At 56.2% G+C, this 18,701-nt stretch overlaps 5 protein-coding genes across 5 annotated transcripts; 2 read left to right on the top strand and 3 right to left on the bottom strand.

Annotated features, from left to right (window-relative positions):
* Positions 1 to 138: 138 nt before the first annotated feature.
* F5144DRAFT_577657 (40S ribosomal protein uS15) lies at positions 139 to 1,350 on the bottom strand. Its single transcript, XM_066789216.1, has 4 exons — positions 1,028 to 1,350; positions 922 to 954; positions 650 to 696; positions 139 to 563 (listed from the first exon to the last, which is right to left on the bottom strand). The coding sequence occupies exons 1-4, from the start codon at positions 1,227 to 1,229 to the stop codon at positions 390 to 392; spliced, it is 456 nt and encodes a 151-aa protein (XP_066641417.1). The 5' UTR covers positions 1,230 to 1,350; the 3' UTR covers positions 139 to 389.
* A 593-nt stretch (positions 1,351 to 1,943) lies between these two features.
* On the bottom strand, positions 1,944 to 4,301 carry F5144DRAFT_577656 (uncharacterized protein). Its single transcript, XM_066789215.1, has 6 exons — positions 4,153 to 4,301; positions 4,064 to 4,098; positions 2,861 to 4,000; positions 2,552 to 2,810; positions 2,284 to 2,495; positions 1,944 to 2,227 (listed from the first exon to the last, which is right to left on the bottom strand). Exons 1-6 carry the CDS (start codon positions 4,178 to 4,180, stop codon positions 2,201 to 2,203), a joined length of 1,701 nt encoding a protein of 566 aa, XP_066641416.1. The 5' UTR covers positions 4,181 to 4,301; the 3' UTR covers positions 1,944 to 2,200.
* A 496-nt stretch (positions 4,302 to 4,797) lies between these two features.
* F5144DRAFT_594133 (DNA glycosylase) lies at positions 4,798 to 6,091 on the top strand (the record flags this gene model as incomplete). Its single annotated transcript, XM_066790542.1, has 2 exons — positions 4,798 to 5,967; positions 6,041 to 6,091. 2 exons carry the CDS (start codon positions 4,798 to 4,800, stop codon positions 6,089 to 6,091), a joined length of 1,221 nt encoding a protein of 406 aa, XP_066641415.1.
* Positions 6,092 to 6,805: 714 nt separating this feature from the next.
* Positions 6,806 to 8,921, bottom strand: F5144DRAFT_577652 (ubiquitin-conjugating enzyme E2-binding protein). Its single transcript, XM_066789214.1, has 2 exons — positions 8,149 to 8,921; positions 6,806 to 7,778 (listed from the first exon to the last, which is right to left on the bottom strand). The coding sequence occupies exons 1-2, from the start codon at positions 8,764 to 8,766 to the stop codon at positions 7,167 to 7,169; spliced, it is 1,230 nt and encodes a 409-aa protein (XP_066641414.1). The 5' UTR covers positions 8,767 to 8,921; the 3' UTR covers positions 6,806 to 7,166.
* Positions 8,922 to 9,029: 108 nt separating this feature from the next.
* On the top strand, positions 9,030 to 13,255 carry F5144DRAFT_577649 (armadillo-type protein). The gene has a single exon (XM_066789213.1). It carries the CDS (start codon positions 9,325 to 9,327, stop codon positions 12,988 to 12,990), a length of 3,666 nt encoding a protein of 1,221 aa, XP_066641413.1. The 5' UTR covers positions 9,030 to 9,324; the 3' UTR covers positions 12,991 to 13,255.
* The last annotated feature ends 5,446 nt before the right edge of the window (positions 13,256 to 18,701 follow it).

Here is an 18,701-nt window from a genome sequence, read left to right as displayed (position 1 = left end):
AGCCGTCGGGGTCGGAGCAGTGATTTGCAGAAAAAGGCTGGCAGTGATGGGGCAAGGAATTCATGTGGGCGTGGGACGTTGCTGGGCCTGAGATACCACTTCACGGAACATTATATCGCAGTTGAGAGGAGCAATGCATTGCATTTATTTCCTCGCTCGTCACTCGTCATCCCATGCTTTTCGTGCCCAGGAGAGAGCACTATCCTGCGTCCATTGCGGTACTCTAGAATGCAAGTTTCCTTTCCATTCCCCAACTCCAATGACCCGGACCAAACCTGCGGACGGCTACACAGCGGCGGGCCAAAAGCTGCAAAGAACCAGATCCTCCCCACGCTTCCGCCACGCGGCGAACCCCGTCTCGACACGACATACCCATTGCGGCGTTTCGCTTAGGCGACCATGGTGCTGGCGGTCGACGACTCGTACTTCCAGGTAGGGGGAAGGACACCGACGGTCTTGTAGTAACGAGCCAGACGGTGGATACGGGACTCGATCAGAATGAGGCGGAACTTAGAGTCGCGGTCCTTGCGGTTGCGCTCAAGGTGCTTGCGGACGGAAACAGCCTGAATCGGTTAGCAATCGCTCTGTGCTGCGGCCTGGGGGCACGCCACACCGTCCCCAAGAACGGAACGGCGCTCAAGGTTCATACCTTCTTGATGAGCATGTAAAGGTCCTCCGGGATATCGGGAGCAAGACCTGTACACACGATCACTCTGTCAGCCTGATGACCAAACAGAGGCATAGTCCATCTCTTGTCCATATTCCTATCTTTTTCCCCACGTCTGCGCGTGCCATCCAGCTCGGTCGTCCATGCGGGGTTCGCCGCCTAGGCTCGTACGCGCGCGGGGCATCGTCGCATGTGGTGTGTTTGATACCATCTCTTTCTTTCCCAATATTCAAAGGAGCTGGATCAATCCGTACCGTTGCTCTTCAGGATCCGGAGGATCTTGTTACCTATCGCAGCAAAGTTAGCACCACTATTCCCACTTCTACATTCCCTTCCCCAAGAAAGGTATCCCAAACATACCGGTCACGATCTTGACCTGGGCAATGCCGTGGGAGTCACGGAGGACGACACCGATCTGCGAGGGGGTCGCGCCCTTCTTGGCGAGCTTGCAGATCTGGTCGACGACCTGCTCGGGGGTGGTCTTGAGCCACGCCGGCGCGGTGCGCGAGTAGGGGATGGCCGAGGACGAAATGCCCTTTCCGTTGCTGTGAAGACGACCCATGGTGACGGTGGTTGGTGTTCTGAGGTATCGGAAACGGCGGCGGTCGGGTTGTCGAGTTGGTCGCTGGCTGGCCGAGAGAATCAGATGCGAGCGAAATTTCCTTCGTGAAGTTCGTGATTCTGTGGGCGGAGAAATTGACTAGGGCCGGCGCTGTGATTGGCTGCAGGAGGTGAGTTCTTCACGTGATGACACCCGTGACCCGATTTTGCGCCAAGATTTACTCTGAGGTGGGCCCAGCTGCGAAGTTAAAGTGGGAAATTTTCTGCAAGCAAACTTCTCCTGCCTTCCCACCTTGAAAAACAACAACAAAACCGGGCATCGCCTGTCGGGCTTCGGCCCGCGCTCGGTGAGGTTTGAACTTTTTTGTTTACATCACCAGCCGCCAATATGCGGTAACAAGACGTCATCTTGGCAATCCCAGCAGGTAAGCGACCGACTTCTCTACTCTCCCTTCAAGCCATTTTCCCTGATGATATAACACTTTACTTTTTTTCTGGTACCTCTTATGTTAGGGTCCTTCGGGACCCGATGAATGAATCGGACTTCTGATTTCATTGGCATCATACCCTTCATTTTCGAAGCATTATCTTGCCATGGGCAGAGCTAACCTGCTCATAGTTTCAGCTTGGATGGCTTGTCATTTGACAATCGGTAGGTTTCTGTGCCGTTAGATAGCAAACTCCAATGAATACAAACAGCGTTGATTCACCCAATTCCCAGAGCAATCAGTGTGCAATACTTCGACCAGGGTGACCTCAACAAAGCTTCTCACAGAACCGACGTCCTCGTCATTGATAATTGTACACGTTACTTAAATGCCACCCATGTCGAAAGAATACAACAGTCCCCGAACTCGGGCTCAAGAGAACATTTGCATTTTTGTCATGCTCAGCGCTTCCCATTCCAGTCAACCCGTATCAATAGGCGCCTAGCCATCGAGATCTCTTCTATAGCCCACTTCCTTCCACAAATTACCAAGCATTCACATCAAAATTTTCCTGTGCTGGTGTCAGTTGTGACAATCATCAGGTAAAGAGCTCGATCTGAATCATACCTCAGGGAAATATGTCGTCACGACAGTACGATCGGCAAACTTCCTGCCGGCCAGTGCCTGTAACGCCTTTGTGGCGGTTTCTGGCGTTTCGAACTTGATAAAGATCTTGCCGACGCCTGCCGACTGCCTGCTCCCGCCGGCCGGTCTAGGGATCTTGATAGACAGAATCTTGCCGAACTTTTCGCACTCCTCCTGGACATCGTCACGGATTTCTGTGCAATTGTCAGCAAAGTGTCCAACGGCTAGTCAAGTATGGGTTCTCAAATACCTTCGTAGTCGTCGTTATCCATCAGCTCGTCTGGGGTCACCATGTTCAGCAGCTGGAGCACTCTGCCCGCTCCCGCGTCGGCCGATGTTGTGCCAGCAAGCATGGACATGGCGTTGACACCCATCTCGCCGGAGACCTGGGTGATGCCGATGCTGGCCTTCTGGACCTTGAGTGCGCGCTCCCCGAGCATCATGTTATGCAGGCCTTGGATGGCGACGCTGGTGACGCCTGGGTCGGCATACTCGAGAAATGCAATACCCTAAAATTGTTAGCCGGCGCGCTACACATTTTGGTGCAAGGGAAGCGTACCCGTGACTCTTCCGTGCCGTTGTCCTTGACCAAGACGAACGACTTTAGTTTGCCAAAACTAACAAGCAACTCCATAACCTGGTCTTCAGTCAAATACAGCGGGAGGTTGGTTACGCTGATCTTGTTCGGACTGTCGACAACCACGCTCGAGGGCCTGTCCGAATCTGGGTCGTAGTTGGGGTCCTCGACAACGGCAGGCACGATGTAGTCCTTCGGCCTGCGGATATGCAGTCCTTGAGGTGCTGCACCATTGCCGTTCGCCGCGTGCGCATCGTCCGCCTCCATCGATATGCCGTCCAATGCCAGCGCGACCGTCGCATCCGTGTTGTTCCTAAACTCGACCATGGCGAACGCGCGGTCGGCCGCGATTTGTGCCTGCAAGCAAGGGTCTGCGGTCTCGATGACGTTCAAGCCGTTCAGCTGGAGGTTGAAGAAGTTGGTGAGGCTCTCATCGGTGGCCGACGCGGGCAGATTCGAGATGATTAGGCGTTTGCTCTGGCGGGAGTTCGAGGGTTTCAGCGCCGCGCTGTTGACGGCGCCGCCGGGTTGGTTCATGAACGCTTGGAGCTTGGTTGGATCCATCGCCTGTTGGCGCGGCGCGCCGGGAAGGGGGAACATGCCGGAGAGCTTCGCTTGCTCAGCTGTAACATTGTCATACCCGGGTGGCTTGATATCCCACTGTGTCAGGCGCCGCCTCCGCTCAAGAATAGGGACCACATCGGTAAGATCGGGAGTCGGTTCGCGCTGCTTGGGGGGAGGCGACACACTGCGCCGCCGTTCCCGTTCCCTATCGAAATCGCGATCACGCCTAGGCCCCGGCCCGCGACGGTCATCCATCAAGTCCCGCTCCGGGCGACGCTCCCGCCGGTCGTCGTCGTCCCTCCGGCTCCTAGCACCCCGATCACGGTCCCATTCCCTCTCGCCCCGATCACCTCCGCGGGGACGATCCCGCCCGGAGTAGCGATCCTCACGCTCGCGGTCGCGGTGGGTTCGGCTCGAGGAGTAGGCATCTACATCGCCGTCTTCGCGACGTGATCGGCCGCCGCTGCGATAGTCGGGGGAACGAGAGCGTCTGCGACCGCTGCCTCTTTCTCGCGTGTCGCCTCGGTCGCGTCTATCGTCGCGATCTCTCCGCGAAGGCTAACCCATAGCCATGTCAGTTCCAGCGGTGCCACAGATGATGATGCAGGCATATGCACTTACCGGATAGTCGCGAGACGAGCCGTGTCGACCGCCGTCTATGTCGCGTCGGTTAGCATTAAATTGAGCATAATAGAAGGGGCCAGGCCTACCTCTGGAGCCGTAACTATCCGCATTCATTGTAATTGCTGCGGTTGGCTAATCAATTTTGATGCGATACTTGAAGTCGCAGATATGTACGAGGGAGAGCTCGCAGGAACGTGATCTGAGGGCGTTCAAGTTGATCGCGAGGCTGGAACTTTTTTGGGGCGACAATGCGGGCTTGGCCACGCCAATCCACTTTGGGCTAAGGCAGCGGAGTTCTCCAGCTCTGCTTTCTCTCAGCTCGGCTCCTTGCAGCGAACTTACAAAGCAACTTGAACCTTCAAACATCACCTCGGAATCTTCAAAGGCTTGGCTCTCTCCCTCAACTGTGGTATTTATCGACATCCCGTACTACTACGGGTATTTATTCGCAATTGTAATTTAATAATATTTTTTTTATTTAATTTTGAGTCCGGCGACCTTCCCTAAGTTCCCTACCTTCTAAGTATCCCTCAACATCCCATCCAATGGGAGCCCAGGCGGCGGATTGGCGAAAGCTGCCCCTGAGTCTAACTGAGCTTTGTATTGACACCACGCTCCGCTGCGGACGTAGGTTTTGTTTTCTTTTCTTTTTGATTTAGACCATTACAGTTTGAGAGCTATCCATTAACATAAGCTGTAGAATCGTTTCGGTGGCGGAAAATAAACGAAGAATGGTGAGAATAGATGCGACAACACCCCAATGTTATATTTATCTCCTCCTGACACAGACTAGGCACTGTGTACTTGGCGGTCGCCTCATCTCGCTGAAGCAAGACTCATCGCATCTGCATTATCGAGCGTCATGGCCCAAGACAACCAGTAACCTTCTGACGCCTCCGGCCTCCGTGCCTCCGGGGTCTCCATCACCCACAGCAGGCAGTGATAGCGACAGCAAAGAGGACGATACAGCATCACTCTTGCACAGCTACTTCGCTCTTTCGCTTTCAGTTGCTTCACTCTACAAGCAATGGGCTGCTTCTGATGCCAACTTTGCCCGCCGTGCGCCCGCCTTCACTGGGATTCGCATCCTTAACCAGCCAGCCTGGGAGGCATTGGTCGCCTTCATCTGCAGTAGCAACAACAACATCTCGCGCATCAGCCAGATGGTTCAAAAGCTCTGCATCCATTACGGCCCGTACGTCGCGACCATTGAAGGCGAACCATTCCACGACTTCCCAGGCCCGGAGGCCTTGTCTGGAGACCAAGTCGAAGCTCACCTCCGCCAGCTCGGTTTCGGCTATCGTGCGAGGTACATTGCCGAAACAGCGCGCATGGTATCCTCAGAAAAGCCCGCAGGATGGCTTCGCCAGCTCCGGAACCCTGCCTGTCCGGCTGTTGGTGAGGCCATCACTACCACCACGACCGCCACCATCAAGCTCGAACCCAATGACACGCCAAAAGATGTCATCAAATCGGAACGAGTTTCGAACACCAGCCCCACACCAACACCACCAACAGAAACAGCGAACCAACAAGAACAACCAACCTACCGCGCCGCGCACGAAGCCCTCCTCACCCTCCCCGGCGTCGGCCCCAAGGTATCCGACTGCGTGTGCCTGATGGGGCTGGGGTGGTGGGAGGCGGTGCCGGTGGACACGCACGTGTGGCAGATTGCGCAGCGCGACTACGGCTTTGGCAAGGGTGCTAAGGGGAGCAAGACCTTCACCAAGACCATGCACGATGCCGTGGGCGACCACTTCCGCGGCATCTGGGGCGCCCACGCCGGCTGGGCTCAGAGCGTGCTGTTTACGGCGAATTTGAAGGCGTTTAAGGGGCAGGCGGGGGGAGGGGGGGGTGGTGGTGGTGCTGTTGTTCCTGGGGGGGAGGAGGGGAAGCGGGGGGTGGTTGGGCCGGTGGTTGGGCCGGTGGTTGCGGGGGTGTTGGATTTGGTCGCTGGTGGTGATGCTGTGGCAGTGGTCAAGGTGGAGAAGGCGGAGGTGCGGGAGGAGGCCGCTGCGCTGGTGAGCGCGGTCGGTCGGACGGGCAGGAAGAGGAAAGTCGGTAGTGCGGTGGGACAAGAGTCTGACGACGACAATCCGACCCAAGGCTCGGGGTTAAATATCACGGTCTCAACGCGGAGGAGAAGCAAGAGACTAAAATCCGCTAGCGGCTAAGCTAATACGGCCCGACGTTTAGACGGATGAGAACCCACTGTATAAACTGACGTAACGACTCTCTTGGCTGATCTCCCGTGCTCTCCAGAGACAGGTATAGGGAGGCGGACGGGCCCGGGTTCGATTTGGCTCTCCCTCATCTTCCCCCTATCATCCTCTCCATCTATCTACGACCTATTTCACATTAGCAGCCCTCCCTCTCATATTTCCCCTATCATGCATCTCAGGGCCCATCTTCTAGGACTGAGCGTCGACACACTCAAACCTCTAGTAGCGACTCAAAGCACCACACGTGATACTACATCAGTTGAGGACGGGAACTCGTCCTGCAGGTACACGGCACGGGAGGCCGGATGGCCCTGAGAGTGGGGCTAGGTCGGCTGCGGATTGTCTTTAATATAGTGTATTCTCAGCTGTCCGACGAGCTACCGGGTTTAGGGTCGGTTCTTAGATGGGCTACCGGCTCGAACCAACGATACGGGCGGCAATGGGCGACCTCTCCCGACAGTACAGAACCCAGCAGGGGCATAAACACAGGGCCTCCACCGCCCGTAAGTGGAGGCCCTGTGTTTTTATGCCCCTGCTAGGTTCTGTGCTGTTTGTGTCGTTGAGTGGTGGAGTAGTGCCGCGAAACCATCACCTATTACAAAACACAGTAGTTGCTTCCCCCCAACCCCTTAGACCCCATCGCCATCCGGCATCGTCGCGTTTTGGCGTGGGTTCTGACTTTGCGAGGATGGCGGGTGATGGGTCGAGTTAGGGCGTAGTACCAACAGTGTAATTGGGAAGGCGGCGCCAAACTAGTATGGCAGAGAATCTTAGGGAGGCGAACCTAGATACCTAGGTAGGAAAAAAAGACGCCATCTTTTGACAGGAGGCCTGCCTGTGAGCTGTTTCAGTGCCTGCATCCCTTGTACGCGAAGCAATCATACTCGCCGCTCCCATCTCGTAAGCAACCCCACCCTCCACTCCATGAACACGCGCTCCGCCGGCGGCAACAGCACGTTGCTGTCGTCCAAATGCCGGATAACCTCGCCCACCGCCTGTGCTGGCAGGTTTATTTCCAGGGAATCACAGGTGACGGCCTCCAGCATCTTGTCTGCCTCCCCGCGGGGCAACGGCCGGTAGAGGAGTTTGATAGCTGGTGTGCGTTGCGGGGCACCACTTGAGGAATACGCAATGCCGCTATTGAGCACCCAAATGTGGATTGCTTTCTCTGAATTGGCCTCCATGTGGCTTTCTTGGGCGGTTCCGTTTAGGGGGGTTATCACAGACTTCGAGGACCCGGATCGGGATATGGTGGAAATGAGTGTGGCTGCAAGACACTCTGGGATGGTTGGTGCGGCGTCCCAGGCCGACTTGCAGGATATTTGCCACTTGAGCAGGGTGACTGCGGAAGTTCGAAAATTGAAAAAGCCCAGTTGCGTACGGCAGGAAGAGCAGAAGACGTTCAGGTTGGGGGCATGGTTTGTTGTATCATCAACCAACAAGAGGCTTTGTCTATCCGCCGCACTCTGATCAAAAGTAGACAGAGAGAACTATAAACGGGAAACGGTCAGCCACTGACTGACTTGGGGTTGCTAAGGCGTGTCGTGTAAGACATGTCCCTCCAATAATCCCAGAGCAGTCTCCACTTAAGAATGATCTGGCGAAGTGCGGAGGGTAGGCTGTCTGCCGGAGGCAGCGACCCATCCCCTGAGGGAGGTTCGCCCGCCCGGTAGCCTGCGTGAACAGGAAAATTCGCCATGACTTTGATCTAGGGCATTTGTATCGGTATCCACTCCATTGAGGCTTTGTAGGCCGGTTTGGCTACCTTCTTGATGCCCAAAACGAAGACTCCTCTGAGCAGTTCATAATAAGAAAAAGAAAAGGCACGGTACATCGAGTACCCGATAACGCCAAACTTACCGTCACATTCTGACAATCCCTTTCCTCGAAGAGAAGCGTCGTCAAGTCCACAAAACCAACACCCTCCTGGGCAGAGATGGCTGAGGAAGCGCCGTAGCCCCTCGCAGCGAGGCTCTCTTCGCCGGCCTTTCCATCTTCCTCGCTCGGATTGTGATGGTGGTGATGATCAGGCTTGTGGCAATGCCAGAATTCCATCATCTCGGCCCAGTTCTCGCTGGGGAGGTCTTTCCAAACCTTAACGGACCCAGAATTGACAACCTCGGTGGCGCACTGCCTGCAAGCCACTCCAGATTCAGGATCTAGGTCTGTCGCCGACCAAACCATTTCGTCCAGCTGATGTGATGGGTGTGGGTACGAGGTATCGAGAAGGAGTCGCCAGGAGAGAGATGTGCTGCCCTTTTGGTCCTGCACTGGGAGCAAGGTGCTGCCGAGAGCTGTCTTTGCTGGGAGCGTTAGAAGATGGATGCTATTGCAATGTCTAAGCTCAATGGTTCTGCAATCAGCCAGGACAGCGACACGAGTCGAAGCGTCACATGGCGAAGAGAGCCATGCAGCTAGGGAAATCTGACGGATGTTGGCGAGCAGCTCGGCATAAAGAGCACAGTCGTTGTGTGACATTTTCGAGGGTTTTGTGTTGTCACTTTCTTTTTAACGCGGCAGTTTATTTTCTCTCGACTGCCAAGCTGCTGCCTTGTAAAATAAAAAGTTCAATCAAGTCCAATTTTTGAGTCATTCGGTGTCAACTCCAGTTTGAGCAGGAGCAAAGGGTTGTGACTGCATTGCAAGTTGAGGTTGCCCAGGCCTTAATGGCTTACCTAATACCATTCATGGATCTTCGCTGCGCCAAGCCGTTTAGCGTGGCAGCCTCGCCAAACTGGCCGCCGAAATTTCAACACACGGCAACGGCGAGTGCTCCATCGCGACGCACGACCCTTTCAGCCTCCGAGCTTCGAACATCCGCAATTCCATTCTGTTTCCCTCCCAACCCCTTTCGATCTAGCCATCATCCATCACGAGCCGCCATCAGCGACAACATATCCGATTGCGACCCCCATCTCGCAACACATTCCGCATATATCGATATCCTAATCGCATCGGCAACCCGCCGCCCGACACAGCATAAATAATAATCTCCAACGAATGGGATGAGCGCAGCGCCGAGCGGCCAGCAGCACCATGTCGGACGCGGACTTTGAACAGATCCGGAAGCTCCAGGCTGAGCGCAATGCCGTTGCCGCCGCGAAGAAAGGTTCTCGGACCTTTGACCCCGCCAACCAGCGAGCTGACACCTCGACAAAGGCCAAGCTGAGCGAAGCCTGGGACACAGATCTCTACGAACGCGAGAATGGCGCCGACAAGTTTGCCGGCTACCACAGCTCTCTACCAGGCGCCGATGGCGATGCCGACGAGGAGATGACCGATGCCGACAGCTCGCGTCGCCTGGTCGGCCAGTATACGGCTACCCGCTCCCAGATCGACGAGTTTGCGCGTGGCAATGGCGTCGAGGAAGATGACGTCCTTGCTGGCCGCGGCGAGCGCAGCAACCGCATCACCGACCGGGAGACCGACTATCAGAAACGCCGTTTTGACCGCGGCTTGACCCCAACACGCGCCGATCCCTTTGCCGCCAACCGCCAGGGCGGCTCGGCCGAGGAAGGCGAGACCTACCGCGCTATCATGGAGCGCCGTGATATTGAGCGGGAGGAGGACCGTGTTCGTCGCGCTATTGAACAAAAGATGAAGGATGGGCCGGTAGCAGAGCACCAGCCAACACTCAAGGACTCGGCGGACAAGGAGAACGAGGGCGCAGTATCCGCCGACGCCGCGGCTGGCCGCAAACGCAAGAAGAGGTGGGATGTTGCCTCGGCCGAGACAGCTGTGGAGGCTACTCCCGCACCAGCCGAGCCTAAGAAGAGATCGCGTTGGGACCAAACGCCTTCCGTTCCAGCCATCGGGGCCGAATCAGGGGCCGAGTCAAAAAAGCGGTCCAGGTGGGACCAAGCTCCGTCTGCCACACCCATTGGTAACGTTGGCCTGGCTACCCCGATGCACCCTTCCCAGGGAGTCGTGTTGCCCACTGCTTTCGGCACAGATGCGTCGAGTCGATACATGCCCCTCAGTGATGAAGAGCTCGACGCGATGCTCCCCGGCCCCGAGGAGGGCTACAAGGTCCTTGAGCCCCCGCCGGGCTATGCGCCAGTACGGGCTCCCGCGCACAAGCTGGTATCGGCTCCGACGCCGGCAACGGGGTTCATGATGCAGGATCCAAGCAGTGGGCGCGTCACAGGTCAGCAGATGCCCAAGGAGATCCCCGGCGTGGGCGATCTGCAGTTCTTCAAGCCTGAAGACATGACCTACTTTGGGAAGCTGACGGATGGGTCAAACGAGGACGATCTCAGTGTCGATGAGCTTAAGGAGAGGAAGATCATGCGTCTTTTGTTGAAGGTCAAGAATGGTACTCCTCCAATGAGGAAGACTGCGCTCAGACAACTCACAGATAACGCACGCAACTTTGGCGCCGGGCCACTATTCAACCAGATCCTTCCGCTGCTCATGGAGAAGACGCTTGAGGACCAGGAGCGTCATCTGCTCGTCAAGGTCATCGACCGCATCCTCTACAAGCTGGACGACATGGTCCGGCCGTTTGTGCACAAGATCCTAGTCGTCATCGAGCCGCTGCTCATTGACCAGGACTACTATGCTCGGGTTGAGGGTCGTGAAATTATCTCTAACCTCGCCAAAGCTGCGGGCCTCGCGACCATGATTAGCGTCATGCGCCCGGATATCGACCACGTAGACGAATACGTGAGGAACACCACCGCCCGGGCATTCGCCGTCGTCGCCTCTGCCCTCGGCATCCCCGCCCTCCTTCCCTTCCTCAGGGCCGTCTGCCGCAGCAAAAAGTCGTGGCAGGCACGTCATACCGGCGTCAAGATCGTGCAGCAAATACCCATTCTGATGGGCTGCGCAGTATTGCCCCACCTAAAGCAGCTCGTCGACTGCATCGGCCCTAACTTGAACGACGAGCAAACCAAGGTGCGGACGGTGACCAGTTTGGCCATCGCTGCTCTGGCCGAGGCGTCGAACCCGTACGGCATTGAGAGTTTCGACGACATCCTCAACCCCCTATGGACCGGCGCCCGCAAGCAGCGAGGCAAGGGCCTGGCGGGTTTCCTAAAGGCGGTTGGCTACATCATTCCCTTGATGGATGAGGATTACGCAAACTACTACACGAGCCAAATCATGGAGATTCTCCTCCGCGAGTTCGCATCGCCCGACGAAGAGATGAAGAAAGTCGTCTTGAAGGTCGTCTCGCAATGCGCCGCCACCGATGGAGTCACGGCCGGTTACCTAAAGGAGCACGTCCTTGACGAGTTCTTCAAGAGCTTCTGGGTGCGGCGCATGGCTCTCGACAAGCGCAACTACAGGCAAGTGGTCGAGACCACAGTTGATATCGGCCAAAAGGTTGGTGTCAGCGAGATCCTTGAGAGGATTGTAGCCAACCTAAAGGATGAGAGCGAAGCATACCGCAAGATGACGGTCGAGACGGTAGAGAAAGTAGTGGCCTCTCTCGGCGCGGCTGATATCGGTGAGCGCTTGGAGGAGCGGCTCATCGACGGTATCCTACATGCGTTCCAGGAACAGAGCGTCGAGGACATCGTCATGCTTAATGGCTTCGGCTCGGTGGTCAACGCCCTCGGCACGCGCTGCAAGCCATACCTCCCTCAAATCGTCAGCACAGTGCTTTGGCGTCTTAACAACAAGTCAGCCACGGTCCGCCAACAAGCAGCTGACCTCGTCTCGCGCATTGCTATGGTCATGAAGCAATGTGGCGAAGACGCCCTCATGGGCAAACTCGGTATAGTCCTCTACGAATATCTCGGCGAAGAATACCCTGAGGTGCTCGGCTCCATCCTCGGCGCCCTCCGCTCCATCGTCACCGTCGTCGGCATTAGCCAGATGCAACCACCCATCAAAGACCTCCTCCCCCGCCTCACCCCTATTCTCCGCAACCGCCACGAAAAGGTCCAGGAGAACACTATTGACCTGGTTGGGCGCATCGCCGATCGCGGCCCGGAGAGCGTCAACGCCCGCGAGTGGATGCGTATCTGCTTCGAGCTGCTCGACATGCTGAAGGCGCACAAGAAGGGCATCCGCCGCGCCGCCAACAACACCTTCGGCTTCATCGCCAAGGCCATTGGCCCCCAAGATGTGCTCGCCACCCTGCTCAACAACCTGCGCGTGCAGGAGCGGCAGTCCCGCGTCAACACGGCCGTCGCCATCGGCATCGTGGCCGAGACGTGCGCGCCCTTCACCGTCCTGCCGGCCCTGATGAACGAGTACCGCGTGCCGGAGCTGAACGTGCAAAACGGCGTGCTCAAGTCGCTCTCCTTCCTCTTCGAGTACATCGGCGAGATGGCCAAGGACTACGTCTACGCCGTGACCCCTCTGCTCGAGGACGCCCTCATCGACCGCGACCAGGTCCATCGCCAGACGGCCGCCAGCGTCGTCAAGCACATCGCCCTCGGCGTCGTCGGCCTCGGCTGCGAGGACGCCATGGTCCACCTGCTTAACCTGCTGTACCCCAACCTGTTCGAGACCAGCCCCCACGTCATCGACCGCATCGTCGAGGCCATCGAGGCCGTCCGCATGGCTGTCGGCCCCGGGCTGGTGCTGAATTATGTCTGGGCGGGGCTGTTCCACCCCGCGAGGAAGGTCCGCACGCCGTATTGGAGGCTGTACAATGATGCCTATGTGTGGGGTGCCGATGCTATGGTGCCGTATTATCCGAACCTGGTCGAGGAGGGTATTGATCGTGGGGAGTTGGCCGTGGTTCTTTAATTTTGGTAAAGCGTGTGGCTTTTGGGGGGTTGGTTTTGGTAGGGTAGGGCAGGCAGGCAGGCAAGCAAGCAGACAGCAATATGAGATGGTTTTCTTTTTCATTGGAGCGTGGCCTGTTCATCATCCGGTGTGTGAGTTAGTGTATCTGGAATTGGATAGGCGACTACTCGTTGTGCTTGGGTGGTGTGCAATATGTATTTTCGAGTTGTATGATGTATTGCATAGTCTAGGAGTCTTAATGTTTTGATTTACGTTATCTAGCCATGTACAGTTGCTGTCTTGTCTCTCGCATGTTGGTGTTCGTTGTAGTTGGGCGTGGTGTTGGTAGGTAAGGGAACGCAAGTTGGAGTCAACATCAGCTACTCGACCTAACCTGATACCGGTCGAACTAATATGCAACATGCATAGGAATGGGAATGAGTATTCTGCTGATGTACTACCCTCGACTAAGTCCCCTTACCTGTCGGTTCTCTGGTTGTCGTTTCCTGACTTGCGTGTGATGAGGGACGGATACACCACCATCGCCATAATCACGTTAGAGGTTAGACACTCAAAGATAAGGCAACAATAAAACAGCAATATACCCTGGGTAACTTTGTTTCTATCTTCTAGTATTACGAGGCTCGTAGGATATGTTGCGTCGATATGTATAGCTCTATTCCTAGCTGAACACTTGACCACCCGAAGCCAAAGTACATACCCCCGAACCACGAGTACCCATGATCCTCTACCGGTCACTATCTGTCGTTCGCGCAGGGCAGTGTCAGACAAACACTGTTCGGAAACACCGATACCAGAGCCGCGTAAACAAGCTAACAATAGCCACCGCCTCAAGTTACACGACCACACCGTCAGTGCTGTGCCTCGTTGAGCCACGTTCGGAGAATAATCGCAACACATCCACTGTACTACACCGGATAGTTTTTCGAGGCTCGCACAGCATCAAGGACACGTTGCCGGCCTACGTAGCTTTTGTCACACCGCGGAGTCGATCCGGGCCTCCTCCCATACCTTGCCGAAGGGTTCTGAACCCTCAGGGATGAGCTGTGAAGCCTTCAACCGGACAAGGCCAGCGAGGGATGGGACTTTGGAACACCCTTCCCGTCAAGGACCGAAAGACAGATTGCAGTCAACGCTGTCCGCTGTCCCCTGTAGGGGAATTTTCCTTTCCCGCATGCGATCGAGATCCAACCCAACTTGGGCTTGCTCGGTACTCGCAGTCCCGGTGACAGACAGCGCTCAACTTGGACCCCTTGACCGCTAAACGATACCCGAACCTTGCGCAAGGTGACACCAAACGCTTCTCGCCTCGAATCATCATGCAGAAGAAACACGACACATCCGCTATATCCCCCCGCCGTGTCTCTAACCACCATTGCATCCTAACAGTACGACAGTAGTCGGACCACAGCCAACCAGAGATTGACCCAGTACCGCCTGTGTAAGAAGGAACCGTCACACAATGACTTCAGCCCGAGCTGACGAAAGAAAGGCGGCATGGTATGTATGTGTAGCATCTTCCCATCATGAAGTTGACGCCGACACGGTCAACAATTTCCACTAGAGCCATACCCCTGAAGGCGGCAGGAGCCCAGCTGCGACCTTCGTTCCCTATCCTCACCTTCGACCTTCCACGACCCCCAACGGGCCCAAAAGGTGAAACAGAACAATACTACAGACTGCACGCCATATTGAACCGGCATATCCCCGGACTAACCGGGGGCAGGATAAACGCTGTCCGGCCCGTGCTGGCTGTATTTGCCCCTTCCAGGCCCCGTCCCGAAGCACAGCCCTCGGCGTGGTCCCGGATGGGACGCTAACTAATTCCCTAACTCCCTCCCTCTCCCGACCGCAACCCCTTTTCGACCACCCCGGGAGGAGTGACAGCGAGAGTGACAGTGGCACATGGGTGACCGACCACGTGTAGGGATGGGATGCGGTTGGTCCTCTCTCTGTCTCTCACTCAAACACACAAAAGATCCCGCCGGCTTCGGACACGCCGCCCTGTCACCCCAACCGGACCCCCTCGCCTGTCTCGTCCCTTTTGAGAAGGGGGAACCTCGCCCAGGATCGGATCACCGCACCGGATCGGTTCAAATCTCGAAATCCCCCCCCATCTCACTGCGTTGCGTGCCCACACTCCAATCCAACACAGTACGTACAAGCACACAGGGCCCTAAGGTACGTAAGGTAGTATACATTCGGCTCCTACGTACTTGTACGGCGCAAGAACCCCAACCAACGAAGCGGAAAAAAGAACCCCGGGTATCCACGCCCGGCAGATTGATGCCCCGGCAGGCCCATTCCCCCATCTCCCTTTTCCTCAATCTCGCTCCCAAGCACCCAGACGAGACAGGCAAGCCAGGACAGGACAGAGCATCCCGAACCGGAAAAAACCCCCACACACCACCATCCTCCATTCCCCATCTCACTACCCACCACAACCCGTAGCGCACACCCCCCCCCCCTGGCCGGGCTCCTCCCCCGCCACAGGGAGGAAAAAAAAAAACAGGCGGTGTATGGCACGGAGTATTCAACCTACATACACTAGTTAGCTAGCGGAATGGAGCGCGTGTTGCCAAACGGTGCATGCACACACACACACACACACACACACACACACACACGCACACACACACCACATACGCACACGCACATAAACGCTTGTCTGGTTCTGGTTACGGCACAGGCACAGGCACCACCACACCACACCACACCACACCTGCTGAACACCTCTCACCCGCACACCCACCCACTCATACACACAGTAGGACCCGCCCTACCGACCCCAGAAGGTAAGGCAAGGGGGGTCAGGCAGCCATCGAATCAGAGGTGCAGCAAGGCGAGAAAGGGGTTTTGCTCTCTTTTTCTGCGCTCTGTGGCCTCTTTTCAAACTGCCACTAGGGTAGCGGAGTGTGAGTATGTACTTCGAAGGGATACTTGTAAGAATTCGTGCTTGAGTGTATATGTGTGTACGAAGTACCCAGTAGTTACCAACGAAACACACACTTCGCACAGCAGGATTAGGAAGGTGAACCCCCTCCCTTACCCTCCACTCACTCCATCATGACATGTTCGGTCTCGTGGCCCAAGATGGATAGGGATCTCGGTGAAGGTCCCGGATGATACACTACTTTGCGAGGTGTGGGATGGAAGATGGAGCAGTTTGGTGGGGAACGCAAGCGCCGCAACAGAACGATCTGGGCAAGGGCCGGAAAACCCTTGACATGGTTAAATACCGAACAGGGTCGGTTTTGAGCGGAGCCCTTGCGTACACATGGATGTGTCTAGAGCGAAAGGGTAACTTTTTCCCTATGTACCGAACACGGTAAGTAGAACGTGAGTTGGGTTGGTTGTGTCTTGGGGAACCAAAATTTGAGCCGAGTCAAGGGACCTCCCAAGCCAAAATCCAGGGTCCTCCATAGGGAGACCGGCCACAGGATGGCGTTTCCAGGGCCGCGCCAGCCCCAAAAGATGGCATTTGAGAATTGCCGTCACGGACGGCGTCGGGGTATCCAGTCAAAGCAGCTTATGCCCGACCCGAACACGGCCGGGGCGGGCCCGGAGCCAGGGACGGCGCAGCAAAGCCCTGCGAGCCAAGGAAAGAAAAATCATAAAAAATCACCCAGTCCACCTAGCACCCACCCAAAATCATATTCCACGCCCAAACAACCCACCATTATTCTCATTCCTCACCCCCATGGCCCGTGGATGGCCCTTCGGTTCGGCTGCTGGAAGGAAGGCACCCCAGAAAACCACAAATTGAACCTCAAATTCCCGCCCGCCCCTGTCCTTGTATCCCGCACCAGTTCGCAAATTGGACCATGCTCACTCGCAGAGACCCCTAGTCCGATGAGATCATGGCTTGTTTCAGATTCTGCATTCCCGGGTGCTGCGCCTCGCTGGACTCGGTTCATGTGTGGGGCCCAAAGTAACGGTGCTGATGGATGGAACCCTCTTTGTGTGTCGCACGCATGACCAGTCACACTCTTTCCTTCGGGGTTCCCGTTCGTTCGTATGTGGAAAATGCCCAAAAGCCCGTCTGATATTTGGCAAATTTTGCCCACATTCCAACATGGCTAAATCCCAGGGAAAGCAGCGCGTGGTAACCCGTCGATGCAACTACGGCTGGCGGTCTTTCCTCGGTCCTTTTTACTGGAGTTGTGAATCGAGCCTGAGGAAACAGATAGGTAAGTTAGTTAGCTATCGCGAGGCTCAAGTGGACGCCGCGAAAGGAGATGTGGTGGATGGGCTGTCCAGGGGTAGGTAACTAACCAAGCCAACCACGGCAGACGCCTCACGGGCAAGCCATGTCCGCCCTACAGATATGGGTTGTCAGGATAGCCCTTCTGCGAGAACCGCCCCTACTAGTGGGTTGATTTGGCCGTGATGCAATCAATACAGCCCGTGCTCTCTCGTACGGTTAATAGTTGTGTCCCCGGTTGGCTTAACGTTCTTGAACAGTCAACCGCCTTGGCGGGTTGGGGGTGACCAGACATGGGAAGCGAGCCCCAGACCACCACATGACGTCATCCACCCAGGCGCTAGTGGGAGTGTATCTCGACGACGCGCTAACTACATCACGAACTGGTGAAAACAAAATCATAACCAAGGTGCTTGCTTGAAGGGGAACCGGTCCTCGCCGCTTTCGATCGCGGGAGTCCACCTTGAACGATGCCTTACGTGCACAACGCCATTACAGTAGACGTGACGTCGTAGACAGCACCGGATGTCCTCTCGGGGACCTGATGTCGCCTCGGTCGGTTCATATGATGTTGCCCGAGGCGGCGCATCGAGATCTCTGCGGCTCGCTTTGGTTGGGCGGGAGCCGGCTGCGGGGTTCTGAGGTCGGCGAACTCTCATCGGGCTGCAACTGGACCAGCACGACCCGGAATGCCCTAATTTCTCGAGGATGGGGCGGGCGATAGCGATTGGACGTTTGCATGAAGGATGGGGGTGAATCTGAAGAACTTAACACTCGTCGACCAACGGCATGGCAACTTTGACGAGAGTACAATCCCAAGCCGCCCCTTTTCGTTGGACCCGGTCTGTCCCGTCTCGATGTCGAGCTGAGGAAGCTGTCAGTCGGAGGTCGGTTGCCCTCCCCGCTGAATGGCGTGGCTTCCGCTGCATCGAGCTGTTGCCGAGGCGAGATTCAAATCTTGCCTTGCCCTAGGAGTCTTCCCCGCGAAAGCCCCAGAACCCCTCCAGTTGTGGACATGCAAAAAAGACCCTGACGATCCTTCATCGCAAAGCTCCCGTTTTTGCGGCTGTTGATTGGGCCATGGGATTTGTGGAGCATCGTCGCCATCTCGACTGCAGGACATCCACCCTCCAAGATCTCGCCTGGAATGAGGGATTAGTAGAATACCACCAAAGCCGCGGTACTCCCCGGTGTTTGTCGTATCCCTCTTATTAAACTCGGCCGAGTGGGATTTTGAGGCCTAATTGGCGCCCTTGCCGTCGTTTCTTGTCCATCGACGTCATCGGGCGGCATCCCATATGTTTTGCTGGGGTGCACTGTGACGTATGAAAACAACCTCAAAAGTTGGTCACGCCGGCATGGCCTTGGCTGTCAAGGCTGTCCAGCAACTCACCACACTCCGCTTCTCCTTCCCTTCACATCACCCTCCGCCGTATGGCTCCACCTCGAGCCGCGCAAGACAGAACCACGCTGTCCACACTTGATGCGGTGAGATGGATCCAGTCAA

The sequence above is a fragment of the Chaetomium tenue genome, assembly GCF_020726465.1.
Source record: "Chaetomium tenue strain MPI-SDFR-AT-0079 chromosome Unknown F5144scaffold_5, whole genome shotgun sequence".
In the NCBI taxonomy this organism is placed as follows: domain Eukaryota; kingdom Fungi; phylum Ascomycota; class Sordariomycetes; order Sordariales; family Chaetomiaceae; genus Chaetomium; species Chaetomium tenue.
The sequence above is the reverse complement of the archived record's forward strand: the minus strand, read 5'-3'. Positions and strand labels throughout refer to the sequence as shown.